This window comes from Pipra filicauda, unplaced genomic scaffold (genome assembly GCF_003945595.2).
Source record: "Pipra filicauda isolate LSUMZ 115617 unplaced genomic scaffold, ASM394559v2 scaffold28_size6257848_pilon, whole genome shotgun sequence".
Lineage (NCBI taxonomy): Eukaryota > Metazoa > Chordata > Aves > Passeriformes > Pipridae > Pipra > Pipra filicauda.
Genome location: NW_024104409.1, coordinates 1,467,851 through 1,489,155, shown reverse-complemented (window position 1 = coordinate 1,489,155; position 21,305 = coordinate 1,467,851). Strand labels below are relative to the sequence as shown.

The following is a 21,305-nucleotide window of genomic DNA, read 5'->3' as shown; positions in this document are numbered from 1 at the left end:
ACATCTCAGCCTTGGCCATATTGATCACCATAACTGGTCTATTCTGGCCTCAAATCGGGAGGCCTGGAGACACACCATCTATAACACAGCTGTCTCCTTTGAGAACACACGCAGGATCTCCCTCGAGGAGAAAAGGCAACGCAGAAAGAACCGTGTATTGCAGAATACACCATCTAAGGAGTCTTTCTGCTGTGCCTTTTGCAATCGGATTTGTCTGTCACGTATTGGCCTCATTAGCCACCAGCGTGCCTGTAGCAAATGTGGATAGAGCCTTCCCAAATCTTCGTTCGCGAAGCCTAGCCATGAAATGAATCTCCTGAGGCTAAACCAGTGCTTTTGCTCAAAGCAAAACATGACATAAGCATTGTATATCCATGATCTCGGTAAGGCTGTTATCTAAAACACAACTATTACAATATTAGGTTTCTGAAGTCACTCTGTAAATGCAAACAGTCTTAAATTACATACCTAAATTTAAATATAAATGAGACATGTTACTGTAGTGATGTTGGAAAGATATCTAAAAGGTTAGGCTCGGTTTCACAACTTGGCAGAGTTTGGCCTGCTGTGTCCATGCAGAATTATTTTCATCTTGCCGAGCTGTAGCCTGGATGCAGATTACCTCTATACAATTGCATCCAAGAGTGCACCGTAATAGGTAACTTCTTGCAATGTGTTTTCCTTTCATCGTTCTTGAAAGAGTAGGTCTAGGTGTGTGTCACCAATAGATGTGGTAACCTGAAAACAAGCAACTCTGAAGCTTATCAGACTGCTAAGTCTGCAGGGTTCAGCAAGGTGTATCTTCTGTTCAGTTTCATAGTGTGTTCGGTGGGGAACGAAGTACAAGACCCACTGAAGATCTTAATCTCTTCCTAAATTAATTTCAGGGTATCAGTAGCCTGTTTAGACTTTTTAATTTGTGTGTGTATATATAGCTGGGAAACCCCGTATGAACTTCCAGGCAAAGGTCATTAAACAGCTTGTTCTCAAATCAGAGGATTTTCATCCAAGGGTGCTCAATTTAAGCATAGTGTCAAAAGTATTAAGGCTCTGCTGGTGAAAATTTTATAAAACAATGCATTTGAAGGAAAATCCAGTCACATTATCCTTGCTCCTGAAACTTGAGCACCTTGAGTGGCAAAGCAGAAGGTTGCAGCTGTATTTCAGAGATATTTGGTTCATATGCGTAATCCAGTTAACCATCCCCATAGCTGACATCATCTGTACAATAGCTAGTAATGTGGCACATTTAAATTCACTTTCATTTTCATAACAAAAACACTGAACTTTTGATAAATTTTAATATTACTTCCAAAGCAAGAAAAGCCTTTGAGGCTTAATGTTGGTATTTCATTTGTCTTTAGTATTTTGTCTTTAGTGTTTGTTGGTCAGGCTTTATGCACTGTTGAATAGATTCATGCAGAACTCTTATTTTTGACTGAAGGTTTCTTCCCAGTTATCCCAGTACAGCCATTTTGTCGAAGAGCTGCTGTTTTTTCTAGAAGTTTATGAAATACTGAAATATTTTAGATAAAAAGAATGCATAAACCATTAGGAAAATAATAAAAATAAAGTTAACTTTTTAAATACAAAAGATAGTGATAATGAAAATTGAAATATAATCTTTTTTAGTGGTCCTCATCTCAAAATTTTAACTGTGATATCGGTTTGGAACAAACCCAATTGGTGAAGGTAAAAGGAGAGGGTGAGGAGCAAAGCTGTGTAGGAGATACTTGCAGCTTTCTCTCTCTCTTGGGGCTGAGAGGGGACTAATTTGGTTCATATGCACTGTTGCCTGTTTTTCTAACAGGAATTTGCCAGAGCACAGCATCATTTAATATGTTTAAGGGCTCAGGGAACAGATAATTGAGGTGGCTGCCTACTTCCACAGGAGCACAGCAGCAGATTTGAAGTGGAGGCCTAGATTAAAGAAAAAATGCAGACTTCAAGTTAATGCTAATCAATTAAAAAATAAAAATAATAATAATTAAAAATAAACAAACAAAACCACAAAAAAAAACCCCAAAAAAATCACACCATCCAAAAAATCCAACCAACTTTTCCTAGCAACATGAAGTCATATCACTCTGGGATCTAATCAACTAAGGAACTTTTAACAGTTATTTAAAGAACAAAAAAGTGGATTTGAAATGTCTGTATTTTTGCAGAAATAGGCACATCTCTTAAGAACTACACCACTACAAATATATTAGTATGAAATGGGGAATATCTTAGAACAAGAATGTTTGAGTTTGAGCATTGGCCTCCATCTCCAAACCATCAGAGATGGACCAAACTGATTGTCCAACAGCTGTTCTAAGAACAAGCGTTTCATATTTCCTGCTCCTGGAGACACCCCTCTTTTCTGGAAGGAAAGGTTTGCAGATCTGTTTCCCATTATAGCTATTTTTAGGTCTTCTACCCTGTCAAGACCTACGTTTCTTCCAAAAGATCTTGGATTGTTTTCTCTTATAAACAATCATTTTCCTCTGGGTGTGTTTCAATTGTTGTATAAGAACTAACTTTGTGAGCTACAAGGGCATTCTCTTAGCATTTCAGTGTTGTATTTATGAGGTAAGACTAACATATTTTTCAATAAATTGTCAAACTTGTTCCTATAAAATAAATTTGGGGTTTTTCCAATTTTTTTTGAGGTTGAAGTTATCTTGAAACAGTATGACGAGCTCTATCTCAAAAACAAAGATATAGATGCAAGATTATTTCTGAATCACGATGAAACTCTACAGCCTGATGTCGTAGCATGGTAATATTTCTTTTTACTGCTTTCACTTTATAATAGAAAATTTGAACTTGTGTTGCTTTCTGCCCCCTTGTGTTATAAACGGAGATCTCTGTGTCCTGTTGACCTTCTACATTTGTCATTCAACTAAGGTATTTCTGGCATAACCAACCTTGCTTTACATTATCACTTAAATAATTAAAAAACATCTGCCTGTGACTCTACCATAAAATGATTTAGAAACTCTGCTCTAACTCTTACTGTATGCAAGGCCCTGTCATCCAGGGAGAGCTGAGGAATTGTAAGGAGGAGTCAGAAGCCATGTCATGCTTGTTGGTTAGATGTACCAGAGGCAATGTTATGGCTCTGGAGCCAACTGGCGTGAAATGGCCTGGGACCTCACTGTCCACATTCTCCTTCCTGGAAATGGATGGTGGCATTTGGAAACTACCTACTGGGAGTGACCTTGAGCCCTTTCTGACTTCTGACCTGTATCCACAAATTGGGAAATGGTAGTTTGCATGGGACAGATGATTTAGCAGAATAAACAGTGTGCGCCCAGGCACACTCCCTGGAGCTGTTGGGGTGAGCTCAGAGGAGGGCCATGAAAATGATCAGAGGGCTGGAGCACCTCTCCTTATGGAGGATGGCTGAGAGAGTTGGGGTTTTGCTGCCTAGGGAAAAGGAGGCTCCAGGGAGACCTTAGAGCAGAATTCCAGTACCTGAAGGGGACTTACAATAAAGGTGGGGACAGACTTCTTTTAGCAGAGCCTAATAGTTGTAATAGGACAAGAGGTGATAGTTTTAAACTGAAAGGGGGTAGGTTTAGACTAGATAGAAGGAAAAAGTGTTTTATTATGAGGGTAGTGAAACACTGGCACAGGTTGCATAGAGAGGTAGTGGATGCCCAACCCTGGAAACATTCAAGGTGAGGTTAAGTAACCTGATTTAGTTGAAGATGTCCCTGCTCATTGCAGGAGGTTGAACTAGATGACCCTTCCAACCAGAAGTATTCTATGATTCTGTTTGATTTCTTTTTTAGTTATACAGCTAAATTCCAGTGATTCCTAACAGTTCAACATTTCCATAATTCGATGTGAGCTCACTGTGTGAGCCTGAATATATACTAGGAAAATACACTCATTTAAAATTGAATTAAAAAGGAAGTAATATCATCTCTATGTATAAATTAAGCTGTTTGTAAATAGAATTCTAGAAAAGGAAAAAGAGGAAAACTTTGGAGGTCATCTAGGCTAACATCCTGCTTAAAGCATATATACAGATATACTTGGGAATTTAAATTACATTGCTTAAACAACTGGAGTGGTTGGACATCTAGATCTTCTAAAAATATGTTCCACAGTTGCCTCTTTGGATCAATAACTTGTTATAGAAAACATTGGGTTTTGGATTACATTAGTTCTGCATAAGTTTGTTTTCCATTTCTGTAGCTCACAGTTGGAGAGGACACCACTGAAAAACAGTCCAGAGGAGGAAATTAGTCCTATACTTCCACAGACTCCTGTTCGGTATGAGTTTTTCTTTTAAGGTGTTTTACCCTAGCTCTCTATTTTCTGGCTTCCTTTTGTGATACCAAACTGTTTATGCACACACATTTCTTCTGTAATCTTTGGCTTTTTAGTATTATTTTTTTCTATATGGGAAGATTTAGCATTTCAGAGTACTTACTTTTGATATTTTTCCTGTATTGGGAAGATGAACATTTCAGAGTGCCAACATACTTCGTTCAATTGGGAAAATGGACAGATGTGTTAGAAATGTAGTATTAATTGGAGATTGTTTGATCTGTAATCAAATGCAGAAAAACTGCAAACTTGAATTCAGTTAACCAAAGGAAAGGAGATTTGCATGTACAATTTTTCCCTCGTGCCACATAATTTTTTGACAAAATCAGTGTGTTTTTGCCTGATTGTGCTTAGAAATTCCCGAACACTCAAGAACCAATCAGATGTGTGGTGGCAATGCCATGTGCTATGTAGGCAGAGAAGTGTCCTCACAGGTAGTCATTCTTAAGGTGTCAGGTTTAAGGAAATCAAACAGTGAATTTTTGTTCTGCGCTTGATGTATAAATTCCTTTCATTTTAACATGCTATAGAGAAGTTAAAATACTGTACCCTTTATTATTATTTCAGTTTTTTCAAATAAGTAAAATAATTTTTGTTTTTATTAATAATACTTCTGCAGTGGAAATTGCTTGGAAAAGAATAAATTAGGCTCAGGGCTTGTGCATCCACTATAAATCTGCTTGATGCCATTTGCAGAAACTGTTTTCTAGCCAAAAGAGCAGCAAAGTTCTGAAAAGCTCCTTCATAAAAATAATAAAAGGAGACATGAGCTGAGATAACTATTTATCAGTATATAGAAGAACTTCTAATTGCCTCAAACTGCGAAAGGCTTTATTTGATTGCCTTGTGGTCCCTTTTAGTTTTATGCTTCAAATCTTTAACTGCCAGTGATGGTTTTTAGCCACAAAGGAATCAGTTTGCCTTTTGGTTCCCAGACCGAATGTGTGATGTCAGGAACTAGACCACCTATGACTAATAAGATGGTCATTGACAGCAACAAATCCCATTTTTGACAATTATAGATAGACATTGACACTTTTCAATTACAGTAGAATTAAAGCCCTCTAATACTGTGAAAGATGCATCATTAAAGTTCTTGACATGAAAGGAAGTTCTTGACACGAAGAAAGTCCAGAGTATGAAGTTTCTGCATTGTTAAGAATTTGAAATATGCTAAACTGACTTTGATCTGAGAGAAGGACTAGTGAGATATTTAGATTCTCCCCATCCACACTTGGGCTTTGCTCCGAGTTTTCCATAACTGTTGCCATTTAAGGCAATTCACATGAAGGCCTATTCACCAGCACTGATTTTGGGCTGTAGTAACTGTTTTTCATAAAACCACAGAAGTGTCAGTAGATGGCAGCAAATATTAGATCACCAGCATAAAGTGGAAGGTGTATCATTAACTCTCCCTGATTAAACAGAACCCCCATAGGATATCCTGAAAGCACCATACTTATTAATTTGATTCTTCTTATGGTGTCATATTTCTGAACTTAGACACTTAAGATCTGCTTTAAAGCCCCCTAAAACTGGAGAGAATCTAGTAGTTTTTATCAGTGGATTTGTATCAGGTCATTTATATAGAAAGTAACATAAAAAAAATCAGTGTAAGTACTAGTTCAAAGCATAATGAGAATCAGTTGTGTGTTTTTATTTTTTTCCACTGTCCTTATGTTTTTCCTTATCATTAGTAGATTTCTGACAGAAGTAATTTTACCAAAACCTTCTGAAAATAGATTAAGGAAAATTACATCTTTGCACCGCTACAATAATAATGTTTGAACACATTTTTCTTCCTTTTACATTTATTTGTCTGGTGATGTGAGCCAAATTGAGGTTAAATGACAGAAATTTAAAACAGGCAAACACACAACTCCACCAAAAACCAGAATGAAAAGTTCAGAAAGTAACAATACCATAGAAGAATCAAACTGTTTCTTAGGTGTTAAGAGAGAAATGCGTACACTAATTCTTTTGGTTATTAAAATTATTGCAATCCATAAGTAAACAATTAAATTATTGGATTAAAAACATTATTAGAATTCACAATAGTTAACACAGTGCAACAGTTTTCCCTAGCAGGTTGTTTGATAACTGGAGTGAGAACTAAAATAATTTTTTTTTTTTGGTAGAATTGCTGTTCAGTTTCTGCAAACCGTCATGCCAACCCTAATGTTTAGTATGCATTTTATTGTATTTTTCCAGAGCGGCAATGAATAACATTCAGCAACTGATTATGATTTTAAACTCAGCACCTGATAAACCATCAGATACTCTCATCACATATTTTAATGTAAGTTACTACAAGGAAGCTTTGTGAAAGATTCTTGGAATTACCACTCAACTAAAATATACACCTGTAGATCTTATGCACGTATTTTGGAAGCTCCTTTAATAACAACCAGTTTTTGAAGAAGTACACTTTAATTGGAATGATTTACATGTAGTTACTTGTTTTAGAAAGCACTTCTAACTGATGTGTACTGGAACCTTATAAGTGCTTTTTTATTTTTGTTACTGCACTAAATATTAAAATTAATTTATGTCCATACTGCATGGAAGAAGAAGTGGGTTTAAAAAGGAGAGAAGATGATGTACTCTTTTCTTTCAAATACTCCACTTTTATTTATGCTGGCAAGCTGATTGAGAGGTATTACAAAGTAAAGCAGGATTAAATCATTAAAATTACTTTGAAGTAAAATGTCTTTCCTTTACCTTTCCTTCCCTACTCTGCTGCATGTACTTTATTAGAATTGCACAGTGAACCCTCACGATGGTATCCTGAAAAGAGTAGAAAGTCTTGACCACATCTTCAAAAAGAAATTTGCTGAAGCAGTTGGACAGGGATGGGCTGAAATTGGCTCACAGGTAAGTAGCATTTGCATTGAGGGTTACTCATTTGAACACTGTTAGTACCAGCTAATGTGAGACCTGCATTAATGGCTGTCCTCATTCAACGCAGATCACTAATGATAAAAAGTAACAGTATTCTTTTCAAATTGATGAGTATTTTTTTCTGAAGCACTGTAAAGATATTTAAATTCCTCTAAATATATAAGGAGCAATATGAACCAGGTGGAAATATGTTGGAAATCCTTTATTGAAGAATGGGAAAATTGCTGGGCAAAATACATTTAGTGAAACATCTGTTGGCATTCGTTAAGGTAACTTGGCCTAAAACAGCAAAAGGTGACTCACTTCCTTATAAAATCAGTAGGGCAGCTGTGCTTTCAACAAGGATTTTGGAAAATAAATCCAACCAAGTTTGTATTTGACAGTCTCCTTCCTGTCTGTCAACCCTGCTTTTTATCCTGTTAGCAGTGAATCAACATGGACACAGTTTATGTTATTACACTTGGTTAAGTTTTCACGTGGTTGGGGTAATCACACGCCTTAGTACTTTGAAGCATCTGCAGTCTTATTGGCAAATGGAACTGGGGCATCCCTTCTTTATAGTGGCTCTGTCAAAAACTGGACATGTTCTGCACTGTTAAAACACAAGAATCTGCCTGTTGTAGTCCGTTAAAACTTCTTGTAATACTCTTGATTTTCTTCTTCTAACAGAGATACAAGCTTGGAGTACGTCTCTATTACAGAGTAATGGAGTCTATGCTGAAGTCGGTAAGTTTAACGCTGGTAGCTTAGTACTCAGTGCATTTAGAAATACTAAGAATATTCACCAGTTTGGCCTGGTTTATATATTTCAGGAGGAAGAGCGCCTCTCAGTGCAGAATTTCAGGTACTTGCCCCTAACTTGTTATTGAAGTGTGCTATTTTAGCCTTAGGACAAGTACTAATAACTTCCTTTCTCTTTAGCACACTTCTGAATGATAACATCTTCCACACATCTCTGCTGGCGTGTGCTGTTGAGGTTGTCATGGCTACATATGGCAGTAAGTTAAATCTAAGGTCCTAAATAGCATTGTTATTTATTGATAATTATTGCCATCTGTTCTAATATATAAAATAGAGTAAATAGCAAAAAGAAACAAAAAACCAACTCACAGAAATGTCTGAACTAGCAATGATTCAATAAATGCAAAAAAGGAAAAAACATTAAAAGTGAAAGAATTTAATACTCGTGATAATTTTAGTCCATTTTCCCTTCAGGAAATGCTTCACAAAGTGATGGTACCAGTGCTGAAACAGACTTGTCTTTCCCATGGATTCTTAATGTATTTGATTTAAAAGCTTTTGACTTCTACAAGGTGATCGAAAGCTTTATTAGAGCAGAGCCAAGCCTAACACGGGAAATGATAAAGCATCTAGAACGCTGTGAACATCGAATTATGGAGTCTCTTGCTTGGCAATCTGTAAGTAATACTTTAAAGTAGTATTTGCCCTTGTATAATATGCATACCTTGAAAAAAGAAATCACACTCAACTCTATAAAATTAAGGTTGTGGTCTTGTTGAGATTTATTTCTAGAAAAATAAATTACAAGAGGAAAACAGGATCAGTTTTGCCATGTCTTCAGGTTTTGGGAAAAAAGGAGTATATCAGAGGAAGGAGTCAACATAACTCTGCTGATTTATGTGATTGTAAGCCAACATCATCTTACTAGTCTGACATGGATTATAAGGCCAAATAACCTTAAACAGTGTTTTTGTACCAAAGTCAAGGCAATAAATTCTATGCTTTTATTTGAAAGTTAATTTTTACCCAGTTGCTATTCCTACTTGGCAAAAGGGCCTTAGTTCTGGGCGTCTGATGTGTTTGTTAATAGTACTTAAAATATTGTTTTGCACTGTCCTTTGTGCTTCAGTCACTTTGGTATTTTTGGATACCGTTACAGTAAAGTGCTGGAAGGTTGGGTTTTTTTGGCTGGATTTCAGTAAATCAAATATTGTTCTTTTTATTATTTGTTACTTATAAACTAGAAATATGCTATTTATGCCACAAAACATGAGACTATAGAGACTGGTAATTTTGATCAGAGAGACATAATGCAACCATTTAAGAGCCCATCTCATATCTTCTAGTTCTGGAAAGTTTAAAAATATGGTATGCCATAGCTAATGGAATAGTTTAATCATGAAGTGAGTTTTCAGGGTAATCTGTGTTTGGTTTGTGTATGACTTGAGAGTGTAAAGTTAACAGTTTTCTAGTATGGGTGATACTTTACCAGGCAGTGGGGTTATACTCCCGGATTCAAGGAGTGTTGTTGGCCTGAGCAGTGAGAGCCCCATCTAGCCCAGGAGAAGCATGCTGACCTCAGGGTAGTATGGAACTAATTGACTTGATTCAGAGTGAATCTAGTGGACCACCTTTTGCCTACCAGCCCTTGCTACTCGATTTTCCTTGCTGACAAAGTCAGTGGCCACACGTGGCTCTTTGAATATGCCCTGTTGTAAAAGTGACCTTTTCACTGGGGGAGCCAAGACTTGTGTCTCCAGCTCCACGCTCATCACCACAACACTGTATGCACCCCAGGATTTCTAGTGCAGTGCTACAGCTGCTGTACCAGAGTGTAAATTTTTCCCTTTTAACATTTTTGTATGTTTGATGTCTTGGGAAATGCACATTGCCTCTGCATTGCTGTGGAAATTTCTTAGTGGTTTCGCTCTTTTTTGAATAAGATGACCTGAAAGCCCTTGAATTCTTTTTATCACAACCTACAGAAATGGAGAAGGAGGCAGTATTTTAAGAGGCAGACAGTATTTTAAGAAACTTGCAGTGCTTTGCTTTAATGTATTGGATCTCTCTTCCTGAGCTTCTAGAGGTGTATGTTTGGTACTGTTTTGGGGTGGGGGTGGCTTATAGAGCTGATTTGAGTGTTAGTAGCATGGAATAGTTCAGTTGGAAGGGACCTATAATGATCACCTAGTGCTAGCAAAATATGTGGAGTGGAGCCTAGTGGAGGGAATAAAAAGGAATGTGCAAGACATGCATCCAAGGGCCCTACTGCTTCACTGACCTACATGTCATGTCTCACCTGGGTCTCCCCAAGCTCAGGACAATGTCTCCTATTGTTGGGGGCTTGGCACTAGAGGGCACAGTAGGTTTTCCTCAAAAGCTGAAGCCAGCTGTGGCAGCCAGGACAGGCACCCCAAGGTTCAGTGCTGTCCTCCACTGCCTCCTTTGGCTACCCATGAGGGAAGGGCTGTGAATTGTGAACAGCAGAGTGTTTAGTGGTGGCTCAGGAGAGGAGTAGTAGTGAAATGTTATCTGTGCTAAAATGTCTTACTGAGTCTCTGGGTCCCTGCAGCAAAGGAACTGAGGCCCCACATAGAAACGGAGAGCCATGAGTCCTCTAGGGCAGAAAATCCACCCCTTCCTCTCATCTAAATATTGACTGGTTTTGTCTGGAAACACTTAACCTATTAGAAACAGGAGAGAATGCTGCTGTGGTTGACTTATGAGGCTGTTGAGGTGTCCCAGAAAGGCTCAACTAGTGAAAAAAGGAATGGTTTACTGTATTCTTCTGCAGTTCTTTACCTGGATATTGTTTCCATCTAGTGGTGTACAAGGTTTACAAGTGTCTGCTTAATTAGCAATTCCCTCAAGAATGGGTAGGCAGTTAGAGAAGTGTAGTTCATACCAGTAAATACCTCTTAACCTCCAAACATTTGATAAAGGAGGAGAGAAAAGTCACATGCCTTCTTACTTATAAAGAATGTCTCACTGTAACTGATTGCTTTGGGTTAATTTTAAACAATGATAGTCCGAGGAAGATGGAATCGTCAAGAAGGTTCAAGTTTGCTTGTATGGTTAGAGAATGTATTTTTTTAAGTGTTAAAATGAAAAGCATGGAATGAGTAAAGCTTATGCAAAAAAAAAATCTAGCTTGGTAAATAAGAATAGAAACTATTGAAAAATATTTATTTACAAATATTTGCATAATGCAGCTCTGATAAGTAGGGTAAATAACCCTACTTATTTACCATGTGTTTTTGTTTTGTTCTTGCCCCCCCCCCCAGGTAGTGCATTTCATTACAAGGCTTGTCTGTTTTTTGGAGAGTCAGGTCTGGTTTTATCCAGTCTTTCCTCATTCTCCTGACTGCTTTAGGAAGCAGGACTTCAATAGAGATTTAAAAGGACTGAGCATTTTAATACAGAATAGCTTGAATTTATTGTAGTTTTACTTGTCACAGAGCTTTTGTGAGGAAAAATGCCTTGCATAATTTCCCTGAAGAAAAGTCTTAAGTGCATCTGACCTTTAGCTGACTTTGAAAGCTGTATCAAATGAATGTGAGATTTCTTACTGGTATCTGAAGATAATATATTACTCCTTAGCTAGTCATTATGAATATGTTTATTGCTTTTGCATAGCTAGCTGACTTGGCCGTCTGTGCTTTAGGAAGGAAATAAAACTTTTCTAGGTCATCCTTTCTTTTAACTAAAAAAAAAAAAGAAAAAAGCGTGGCCAGACAAAATAAAGGGTGAAAAACTGCTGAAGGTTCTTCTCAATAATTCTTGATTTTAAAACGGGGCAAATACATATTGACTAAATCATGTGAAAAGTACTTCCTTTTCCTTAAATTTTTATTGAACCTTTTATTGAAAAGGAGAAGCCCCATTTACCCACTCAGATATTTACCAGTGAGTTTTTGATGCTTCCAAAGACAGATTATGTGGAGATCAGTTAAGAATATGTTGATAATGCTGCATAACTTTTAGTTGCAAAATAGAAATATACTGTACAGTATTATTTCTTTACTGTAGAACATTTGTGCTAGTTATTTTGATTTCATAACTTTAAATATAGGGAACTGAAGTTACTTTAGACTCAAAGATGATGATAGCCTTTGCTCATTTTTATCATATTTCTATAAATATGATTTAAACCCTGCCATAATTGAAATCTGTTTCCCGTGAAAGGGATAGCTCATTACTGAAACAAGAGCCAGCCCTAAAAGAGTTAAAAGCCCCCCCCCAACACCTGCTCTGCCTGTGCTACCAAAGAGCCCTTCTGTTCTGTTCACTGGACCTAAACCTAGAAGAATGCTATACAATGAACCTAGGGATAATAAATTAGGATAAGGTAGACATTTGAATAGAAGAAAAAGGCTTGGAGCCAAGACTTTCTGCAAGCTTCAGTAGTTAGGGCAAGAACAATGGAAAGGTAAGAAGGTCAGAATGGGAAAGATGAGAAAAAGACCCCCAACTTGAGGCTGAAGGCCAGATGTACCCCTGAAATTCAGTGCCAAGAGAAGCACTGCCTTAAGCTCTGCCTAGACTCCGCCTATCATTAATATGTATAGTAGGTGTTGCAATCATATGAATATGCAAGTAATCATATATGTAAGACTGCATAAAAACCTTGATTTTGTGTGGTGCCTTTGAGCGAGTTTGTGCAGGACAACCTGCCTCGCTCCCAATGCTGCAAATAAATGCCTTTGCTGCTTAAAGATACAAGGTCTCTGAGCAGTTCTTCATACCAAGTTTTTCGGCATCGTTACCTGCCAGCCTGGAAGCTCATGCTCAGCCTTTTCCATCATTCTGTCAAATTCTCTTTTGGCCAGCCAAAAAAGTAATTGTTTTGAATATCTCAAGATTGTGTGAACAAATTCCAGAATATCTGAATTTCCCTTAGAGAAAGCCCTGTCAACTGCTGTGTCACATCTTTGACTAAAGTGTTGCTGTTTGCTACACTGTGTTGGGAATAAACAAGGAAGAGCTGTTTTTCGGTGCAAGCAAATCAAACACAAAGTCTATAATTTTTCAGTCTATTTTGAGTGAAATGTCTATAATATCTGAAATGCATTTGTTTCAGTGTGACTTAAGTTTGGGTTTGGGGTTTTTTTGGGTTTTTGCTGTGTCCTTCAAGAAAGTAAACACCTGTGATTTTTGTTATCTGTATCTGCAAAGCAATCTAGTTGTATTTCCCTTCCTCTCTGCTTCCATTCTGCTCACAAGCTCTGAATGGGGAGGAACAAGCAGGGTGTTAAATTTTTCATGCTGCTGCTTAGAGAATGTTCTTCCTGCAAATGCCCTTTCACATGTTCAGTAAGTGGAGAGTGTGGAGCATGCACATGTTCTAAATCATCACGCTTGGCATACTTAAAATAATTTGGGCCATGCTACAGAATACTTTCTCTGCAAGCCAGCTTTTGGTGGGCCCAACACAAGATATGGAAAGCCCTTCTGCTCTGTCAGGGTTCAGCTGCCCAGTACTGGGGTAGTGAAAGGGTCTTGTTCTTCTGCACTGGAGTTGCAGGCAAACTGCAGCCTTGTCTAAAGATAAGGTAATTTATGCCAACCCAGTAAGGGGGATTAGAGAAAGAAGCACTCCACACTTTTTTTGTTAGGCTCTACAGATGGCAGAATGTTAACTTGTTAACTCATCTACATGAGTGCTAGGAGTCAAGGGGTATTCCTCATAGGATTGCAGTTTTAGAAGATTATGTGGTAGCTTTTGCTGTTAACAGGGATGAGGTCAGCTGCACCACCTTCTGCAAGCCCACAACAGCCCAGAACAGAGCACGAAGGTCCACTGTGGCAGGCAAAAGGGATTTCATTTGCAGCTTGATTTAGTCTGCTATCTTTTGATGTTTGTTTTTGTGTGAGTAACAAACAGATGTTGAACTAAGTCAGTGCATTGCACTGCAGCTGTTCATACTGTAGCCTTCTTTGGCTGTATTGGTCTTTAACACTTGCTGTCCTAATTAGTGTTTGTATTTTTAAAAGGAAGAACGAACATCAGTATTGACATATGTTGCGATTTAGAGTTGTAATGTGTTTTGGCGTTTTACTGACTGATGCAAGATGAAAATGGCTCTCTGAAGTTACTTCTCTTAATGGTTAAAATATGATCAGCAGTAGACAAGTGTGCTTTGCTTTATTTATAACTTTTTCCACGTAGCATTGCCTAACCTGTGCTCCATGATGCTTCTCCTTTATTAGCTACTTCTTTTCTGTGATTTCTACTGTCAGTCCAACATTTGCCATGAAATCTGCAGTACTGTTTTATCACGTATATTTGATTTAACATAACTCAGTGTTTGCAATAAGTATTTGTCAACTAACTATGTAGTTAATGTTTATATCTCATCCCACAAGACTTCTGTTGGTTTTAAATGATGCAGCTCATTGCGGCAGAAATGCCATCCTGATGAAAACTGTGTATTCCTAAAGAATACATTATTACATTTATATGACAAACTCACTGAGCTGAAATAACGGCAGACTGACTTTGATCATGCAGTAAGGAGAAAAATATTAAATAGGTATGTTTAAGATTTGTGTAACAAATGTTAAATCCAGGTCAGGTAAAGCTATGAGCAATTACAGGTCAGCAAGTACTCCTTGGTACTTTGGTATAGTACAGGCAGCTTCCTAGTGTTTGGTTGTACAAGACACAGTTATTGTGGAGCTCGCTGTACCTGAGTACTTAGTGCCTATTTCGCTGGCTGCAGTGTACAATTTCAAGTTATGTTTCTGTGCTACTTGTAAGGAGGAATTGAGCATCTAGGAAAGGGAGTTAGTACATTTTCTTGTGGTGTGTATGCTTCTCAGATTTCTGTAGGGTTTGTCTGAAGTCCTACAGCTCTTCTAGAGATAGGTGTCTGCATGCAGTTTGAAGACCTCTTTGATTTCAACATTTTATGTAATTCTTTTTAAAACAGGAAGAAATAGGAATGGTCATACTGTCAACATTTTATACATTAGGTTACTGAATAAGCTGTTTACTGTTGTATTAAAAGAATGAGTCTAAAATCTTGTTGATAGACAGCCAAGTAAGGTCATGTGGCCAGGACTAGGTGTTTGGGGCTGAGTCTGTGCAACCGACTTTAAAGAGACAATAGTTTGGGCTTGAATATTGCCCCACATCAGTGATTACCATGTCATCAGTGATGTTTCATTGGTATTGTGTTCCCTGGCCTGTTTTGGCATTTGTCAGCTCTCCTCTGGACAATGCCTAGGCAAGATTTGGGGCATAATGCAGCTCAGGGACTATTTTCAGCTGCTGGTATGGATTAGCAATGGTGAATGTTTAGTGGCGGTGCATGTGGGTGCAAGCTGTGCTTTGCCACTTGCCCTTGAGGCCTTAGGACATGCTGTGGCTCGTGTTGCCAACCACAGATGCAGCCATGGGTTCAACCACATGAGTGACTGCAGTGCTGGCAAATGAGTCATGTGTTCCTGCACTGTCTTTCCTCTAGGCTCCAGGACTCGTACATGTTTCTGCATAGCAGCTGTCTTCTCTTGGAAAAGCTAGTCTGTTCCTTTCATACCTACTAAATTTTGCCTTTCCTCAGATATAGGAATATCCAATTTGTGAATGAGGGACAGCCTTAAGCACAAAAACAGTGCTCGGCATATCCAGAATGACAACATTTGCAAGCACGCTCACTGTCAGGGTGCAAACTACTTAGGGAGCTTCACTGGTGTAAAGACAGGCACCTCAGGAATTGCAGACAACAGATTGCTCTTGCAGACATGACTCAGTTCCAGTGGTCTTCTGAATTTTGGGCACCTAGTATCCTGTCTCAACTTGGAAGTTGCAATGGATGATAATATATAATATTTTCTAGGGGTTTTTTTGCAAGAGATGAAACATGCTAAGGGCCACCAAATGATGGCTTTTCATGTGCTCACTGTGCTCCTTTCAACAAAGTTACATTAGGAGAGTGCAGCTTCAACATGCAAAAAGGAACTGAGAACATATTTGAGGTTTTCTGTCTGTACATACATACTAAATATATTTCTGCTTGCATCATGAATGTGTTTCAGAAGCATGTGGGATGAGAGGGAGGTCACTACCACCACTGCTGCTCGGCGTGATAGTGCTAAAGGATCATACTAGTTCTGCTGCATGTGCTTTTAAAAATGTTTTTAAGGTTATGACATCTCAGTTATCGCAGCTGTGGCTGGAAAACCTTCTATGATTTTGCCTTCATCATATAGGGCACATTCTTAGAAAGTCTGTAAGATGATTGGTTTTTGGGTATTTGTGAATATACCATGTAGTGTAATATAAATATATATATATTTATGTTTATATGCTTTTTTATTTTGAGCATATATATATGTATACACACTTTAATAAATACTTAAAATGTGTAAGAGTGTTTCTCTCATGCCTTTCTAGTACTCCTGAAGAGTTTCCTTTTATAGAAATCGTGCTGTGCTTTTGAGGCTTGAAACTTTTATCTGCCTGAACAGCTGAAGGCAAATTGAAAAATCAGGAAGAACAGGGAACTTTAGATTTCACTGTCTGTACCATCACTTTGAAAATCTTCCCTGCCACTCCTGTTTATCATCAAGATGACTCAAGCTGTTATTCATGCTTGGGTGTTACCGTCCAAGCAAATCCTCTAGGCTAGTGGAAGAGAAACCAGAACACTTAAAGCCGAGGTCCTGTGTTTCCTGCTTTTGTCTCTGTTGACAGTGTGTTTGCTTCTCAGTAGACACTCACATAGTGTACACAACACTCACTAGGACTGTAAGAGATGGGTTACATTAGCACAGTGTTAGTGGGTTTATCTGTTGCAGGTATACCAAGTCAGCCCAACCCTTAAGATGCTTTTTTAACTCAAGTACAAACATGACCAAAAAGATTACCTAAGAGACAGCAACTATGTGGAGATTTCATTCTGTGAAATTTAGATGCCTTTTTTGATTAGGAACTTAAGTTTCTCTCTGCTTCATCTACTGCTTTAGAGTTTCTCTTATTAGGGGAATATGAGTCCTACTTCAGTAGCTTAGATATTTAGTCTCCCTCTATGCTTTAGACAGAGCTGCACTTCCAGAAAGCAATTCATTCTATTTATTTTAAACAGATATTCTACAATGGGACTATTCACTTTCCCTAACTGTAAAGAGCATCTGTCTCAATGACAAACCTAAACTAGATCTATAATGTTTGTCTGTTAAGGTTAGTAGAAGTGAGTCACATGCTTAATTCTAGTCATCACAACTGCATTTTCCCCTTCCTTTCAACATGAAGGGGACATAAGCAAGGCAGTTGTGTAATTATGCCCAGTTTTGCTTTAGGTGGCTACTTATGCTATATATCTTGCCTATAGTCACTGTTGTGTTTTCTGTTCACACAGAGGTCGTGTATAGTTACCAGTGTAAGTACAGAAGCAGAGTCTGTGTTAGGATCTCTCTGGTTATAGATTTACAGCTGTAACAGGGAACTGGGGTTGATAGGCTGTACTCAGTGGAGCTGCCAACTCTCTTGGTGCAGTATAAAGGTATCTTGCCTGTCTCTACACCAGTCCCAAGTACAGAGTTAGTCAGAGAAATAACTCTGTGTTAATATGATAGGTTTTTTTTTCCTTAAGGTTGCCCTGATTATAAGTAACATTTTAACAGGAAATAGTGAAATAGCTTTCTGGGAATACTTGGAATACAAGTTGGTATTTTTTTATATTGTCCAATGTTTTAGTGGTCATACCATGGTGGTAGGACTTTCATTTTAGTCCTACTATGTTTCTAGGTAGTTTAAACTTCAGCTTTTCATCTTGCAACATTGTAATATCTGCATTGTAAATGCTTTGTAGGAACATTTAAAGGTTGCCCATGAGGGAAGAATATGATAGAATTCAGAGACATATATTTGCAGTCCTTTTGTTTTGTAAAATCTTGTTGAATTGCGGCAAATTTGATGTATCTGTCTTCTTAAATACAAAAGTAAACCATGCTTGGGTTAAATTCTGAGGTCGTATCCCTACTGCTTCTTCCTTGTGTGGGATTATGCTCTCCAACTTTGTACTTTTATAAATCTCTGTAGTGCAACAAAACTGGTGAAATGAATAGAATGAAGCTTTGTTTTGTTTGGGTTTTTGGTGGTTTTTTGGGTCTTGCTTGTTTTATCTGAGCCACAGTTCTGATAACTGTCATAAGTTTTTATTGCTCTTTCTATCCTTATTGCTGTGTCATTTGGGCCATTTCCTTGCTAACCTTTCTACAGAAGATAAAGTTAGCTTCTGTTAAGAAGCAAAGTAGGTGCCAAACACACATTCTAATGTGAAGGTTTGTTTTTTTTCCCAGCTATATGCTCAATTTTCAAGCTCTTAAGGGGATAACAGTATCATGTCAAATTCAAACTGTCAAATTATATGATATTGGAAGGGAGGTTTTGTCTCTCTGCTTGCTGCACTTTCTTTAAGTTATTGCATGCATAAATGCGTGGGGTTTGTTTTGAAGTGGTTTTTTGTAGGCTGAAAAAGTTCTTTTGTACCTGCTTTTATATGATATGAATACATAGTATTTCAGTTACATATTTGTATCACTTGAGTATGTGTCTTACGGTAACTTTCCTGTAATAAAAAGTCCTTGTCAGGGATGTGGATCCCCCTATTCACAGCTGTTAAGTAGGCATAGTGTTCACCATCCTCTGGAAAGGTAATCCCTCTGGGTTTTGTTGAAGCTTTTCATTTGTGTTGGAATTGCATGTCAGAATTGGTCAGACACAGGCTGATAAGTGCCCATGGTACAGCTGAGTATGGAGCCACTAATCTTGGGACCTGTGTACCAGGTGTTCTCCTGAACCCCTGAGCAGAGACTCGAGGTTCACACAGACTCTGCCTAGTCTAAACTGGGCTTGGGTAAGCACTCGGCCTGTCAGCACCCTGTCCTTTCCTTTCGGGAGTTAGCCTACCCAGACCAGAGCCTGTGCTTGGCATGCTCCATCTGTGTCTGTTGCACCCTCCAGCAGCTCAGAGGAGCTCACAGATCTTATCTGGATAGCAGAAGGTGCTGATTTTACCACCCATGGGAGCATGTGAAATACAACGTGAGCGTGCAGTATATGTGGTAAACTTTGTTTCACACGTAAGAAGTGTGAAATAATTCAAGCAAACAAGTAGACCAGCAGTTTTCAGATTTGATTTCATTAATGAAACATGTTTTTTCTTAGGGCTGAAAAGGCAGATATTTTGGTACTTGCTTCACCATCTGTATTCTCATTTTTTCCCATGCTTTGCTGTATACTTAACAAATGTCTCCATTAAGAAATATCTGCAATGTCTTGGGTACTTTTTTCATTACTTTATAAGAGCATCAAAGATTTTTTTATAGATGGTTTCAACTTTAGTAAAGTGTAATTCTTGATGCTGCTGATGAATGGTAAATTTTTTGTAATCCAGTATCACTCCTTAGGTGACCAGGAATGTCTTCATTTTTTATTACTTAAACAATTGCTTTTAGAAAGTGCTTGCCAGGACAAACTTCAAAAAATTATTAGATCTTATTATGTTGCATGATTTTACAGAAGAGTGAAAACTTGCAACTGATCTGTCAAACTGACTTCCTTTTATAAAGCAGCAGTATTTGCAGAATTCATCTGAAAAGCAGAGGACTTAACATAGCCACAGTTGTTTTCATTTAAAATAGACTTAATATTATTCCCAAGATAATGGCGTTAATTTTGAGTGCCTCCTGTTGCTAGCATTGTTAATTAAGAATTTTGTTCTTTATGGCAGGAACTCACTGATTAAAAAAGGTAGAGTTAGGGCAAATCTTAAAGCTGTGTATGTGGAAAAATATTCTTTTTATCTCATCGTAAAAGGATAAGAACTTCTTGCTGAAGGCCTTCCTTTGTCATTGCTTGTGACTTGATTCTCAAGTTTAAACTGTAGAGAACTTTTCTGTCTTAGTGCAGGACAGCTTTTAGTTTTGCTAGAACTAGAGTGGGAGACTGTTTCTTAAATAGAAAAAAAGAGTTATTTAAAATCTAAATTCTCAGCTCTGGAATTTTTAGTTTTCCAACAAAATGGTAGGTTTTATAAAAGTCCAGAAGATGTGTGAAGGGTTAATTTTGTTTGGTTTAATTTTGTGGTAAGTTCAGTTTTCTTACGGGAAAAACTGGGCTTACTTTATAAACAGCTGTATAACAGGAACTGGATGGGGGGGAGGCAATAAATGCAAAAGGCTTCAGTGTGAAAACAGAATTAGACAAGTAGAACAAACTTCTCCATCCAACTTCTTGCAGAAGTATTAGACTGTGCAAGCTTGGCTTTCTGAATTTGCATTCATCTTAAATGCATTCTGTAAATGTACTAATGCAGTGGCAGTTGTGTTTATACAATGTTTTCAACATTCTGGTAATTGGATAACCGATGCAGCCCAGACATTTATATCTTCTAGATTTAGAATAATTCTGATTTACATTTTGCCTTAGCTTTTGAAACATATCCTCTTTCATTTTGTCAGTGACGCTCAAATGCCAGAAACCCAGAAGTCTTAATTATCCTAGTCTGGCAAAAAAGGGAACCTGTCAGGATTTACAGGTCTACCTAGGTGCAAGAACCTTATAATATTACATTTACTGCTGGAAAAGTATGAACAAATTGCTCTTCATTGATAAAACTCCTAGAAAATAACTTGAAAGAATAAATAAGGCTAGAGGATAATGTGCTTGCGTGGGATTTTCAAATTACCAGTCTCAAAGTGAACCTCACGGGGTTCTCTGTAATTTTAGCTGAATTCTTTGTGTATTTCTAAAAGTTTCATCTTTGGTGATGATGATGCTTGAAATTACAAGTGAAAATGACTCTCTCATTTGCAAGAGATGGTGGAAGACCAACTAATCAAGAGTGATATGGAAAGACTGAATGACAATCTAGTACTCTCTGGCTCTTTCAAAAGAAGTGAGGGGGCAGTAATGAAACTAGTGGATTTGAAACAAAACGATGTTTGCATTTCTTAGTTTTATTCCCCCTCCACACATATGCAATGTGAACTTTTTACTGCTGTGAATGTTAAAAACTTTACACACGTTTGAAGGAAGACAGGAGAAGCTCACAGAAGAGAAATTTTTAATGTTGCTGAACACACAAATACATCCGATCCCAAAAGTCCTGAGATATGACCGGGACACACTTGAGAAAGTCTTGTGTGCCTCTCCTACTGTTATCTTCTTCCCCAGGCATCCAACCTTGGCTGCTGTTGGAGGCAAGACTGTAGATTAGCTGAATGTTTGGGATCTGACCCAGTATAGCCATTCTTATCTTCTACCTGGTCTCAAAAGGTCTTTCTCAATCTTTGCATTTCTATGTCTGAGGTTACCTCCTTAAGAAATG

At 37.8% G+C, this 21,305-nt stretch overlaps 1 protein-coding gene across 1 annotated transcript in view; it reads left to right on the top strand.

The window, feature by feature from the left end:
• RB1 (RB transcriptional corepressor 1) overlaps positions 1 to 21,305 on the top strand; it is a 74,557-nt gene that overhangs the window by 17,616 nt on the left and 35,636 nt on the right. The window contains exons 10-17 of the mRNA XM_027721351.2: positions 2,655 to 2,764; positions 4,192 to 4,269; positions 6,538 to 6,625; positions 7,084 to 7,200; positions 7,897 to 7,953; positions 8,040 to 8,071; positions 8,149 to 8,225; positions 8,443 to 8,645. Coding sequence (XP_027577152.1) covers positions 2,655 to 2,764; positions 4,192 to 4,269; positions 6,538 to 6,625; positions 7,084 to 7,200; positions 7,897 to 7,953; positions 8,040 to 8,071; positions 8,149 to 8,225; positions 8,443 to 8,645 — 762 coding nt within the window. The remainder of the gene's footprint in view (positions 1 to 2,654; positions 2,765 to 4,191; positions 4,270 to 6,537; positions 6,626 to 7,083; positions 7,201 to 7,896; positions 7,954 to 8,039; positions 8,072 to 8,148; positions 8,226 to 8,442; positions 8,646 to 21,305) is intronic.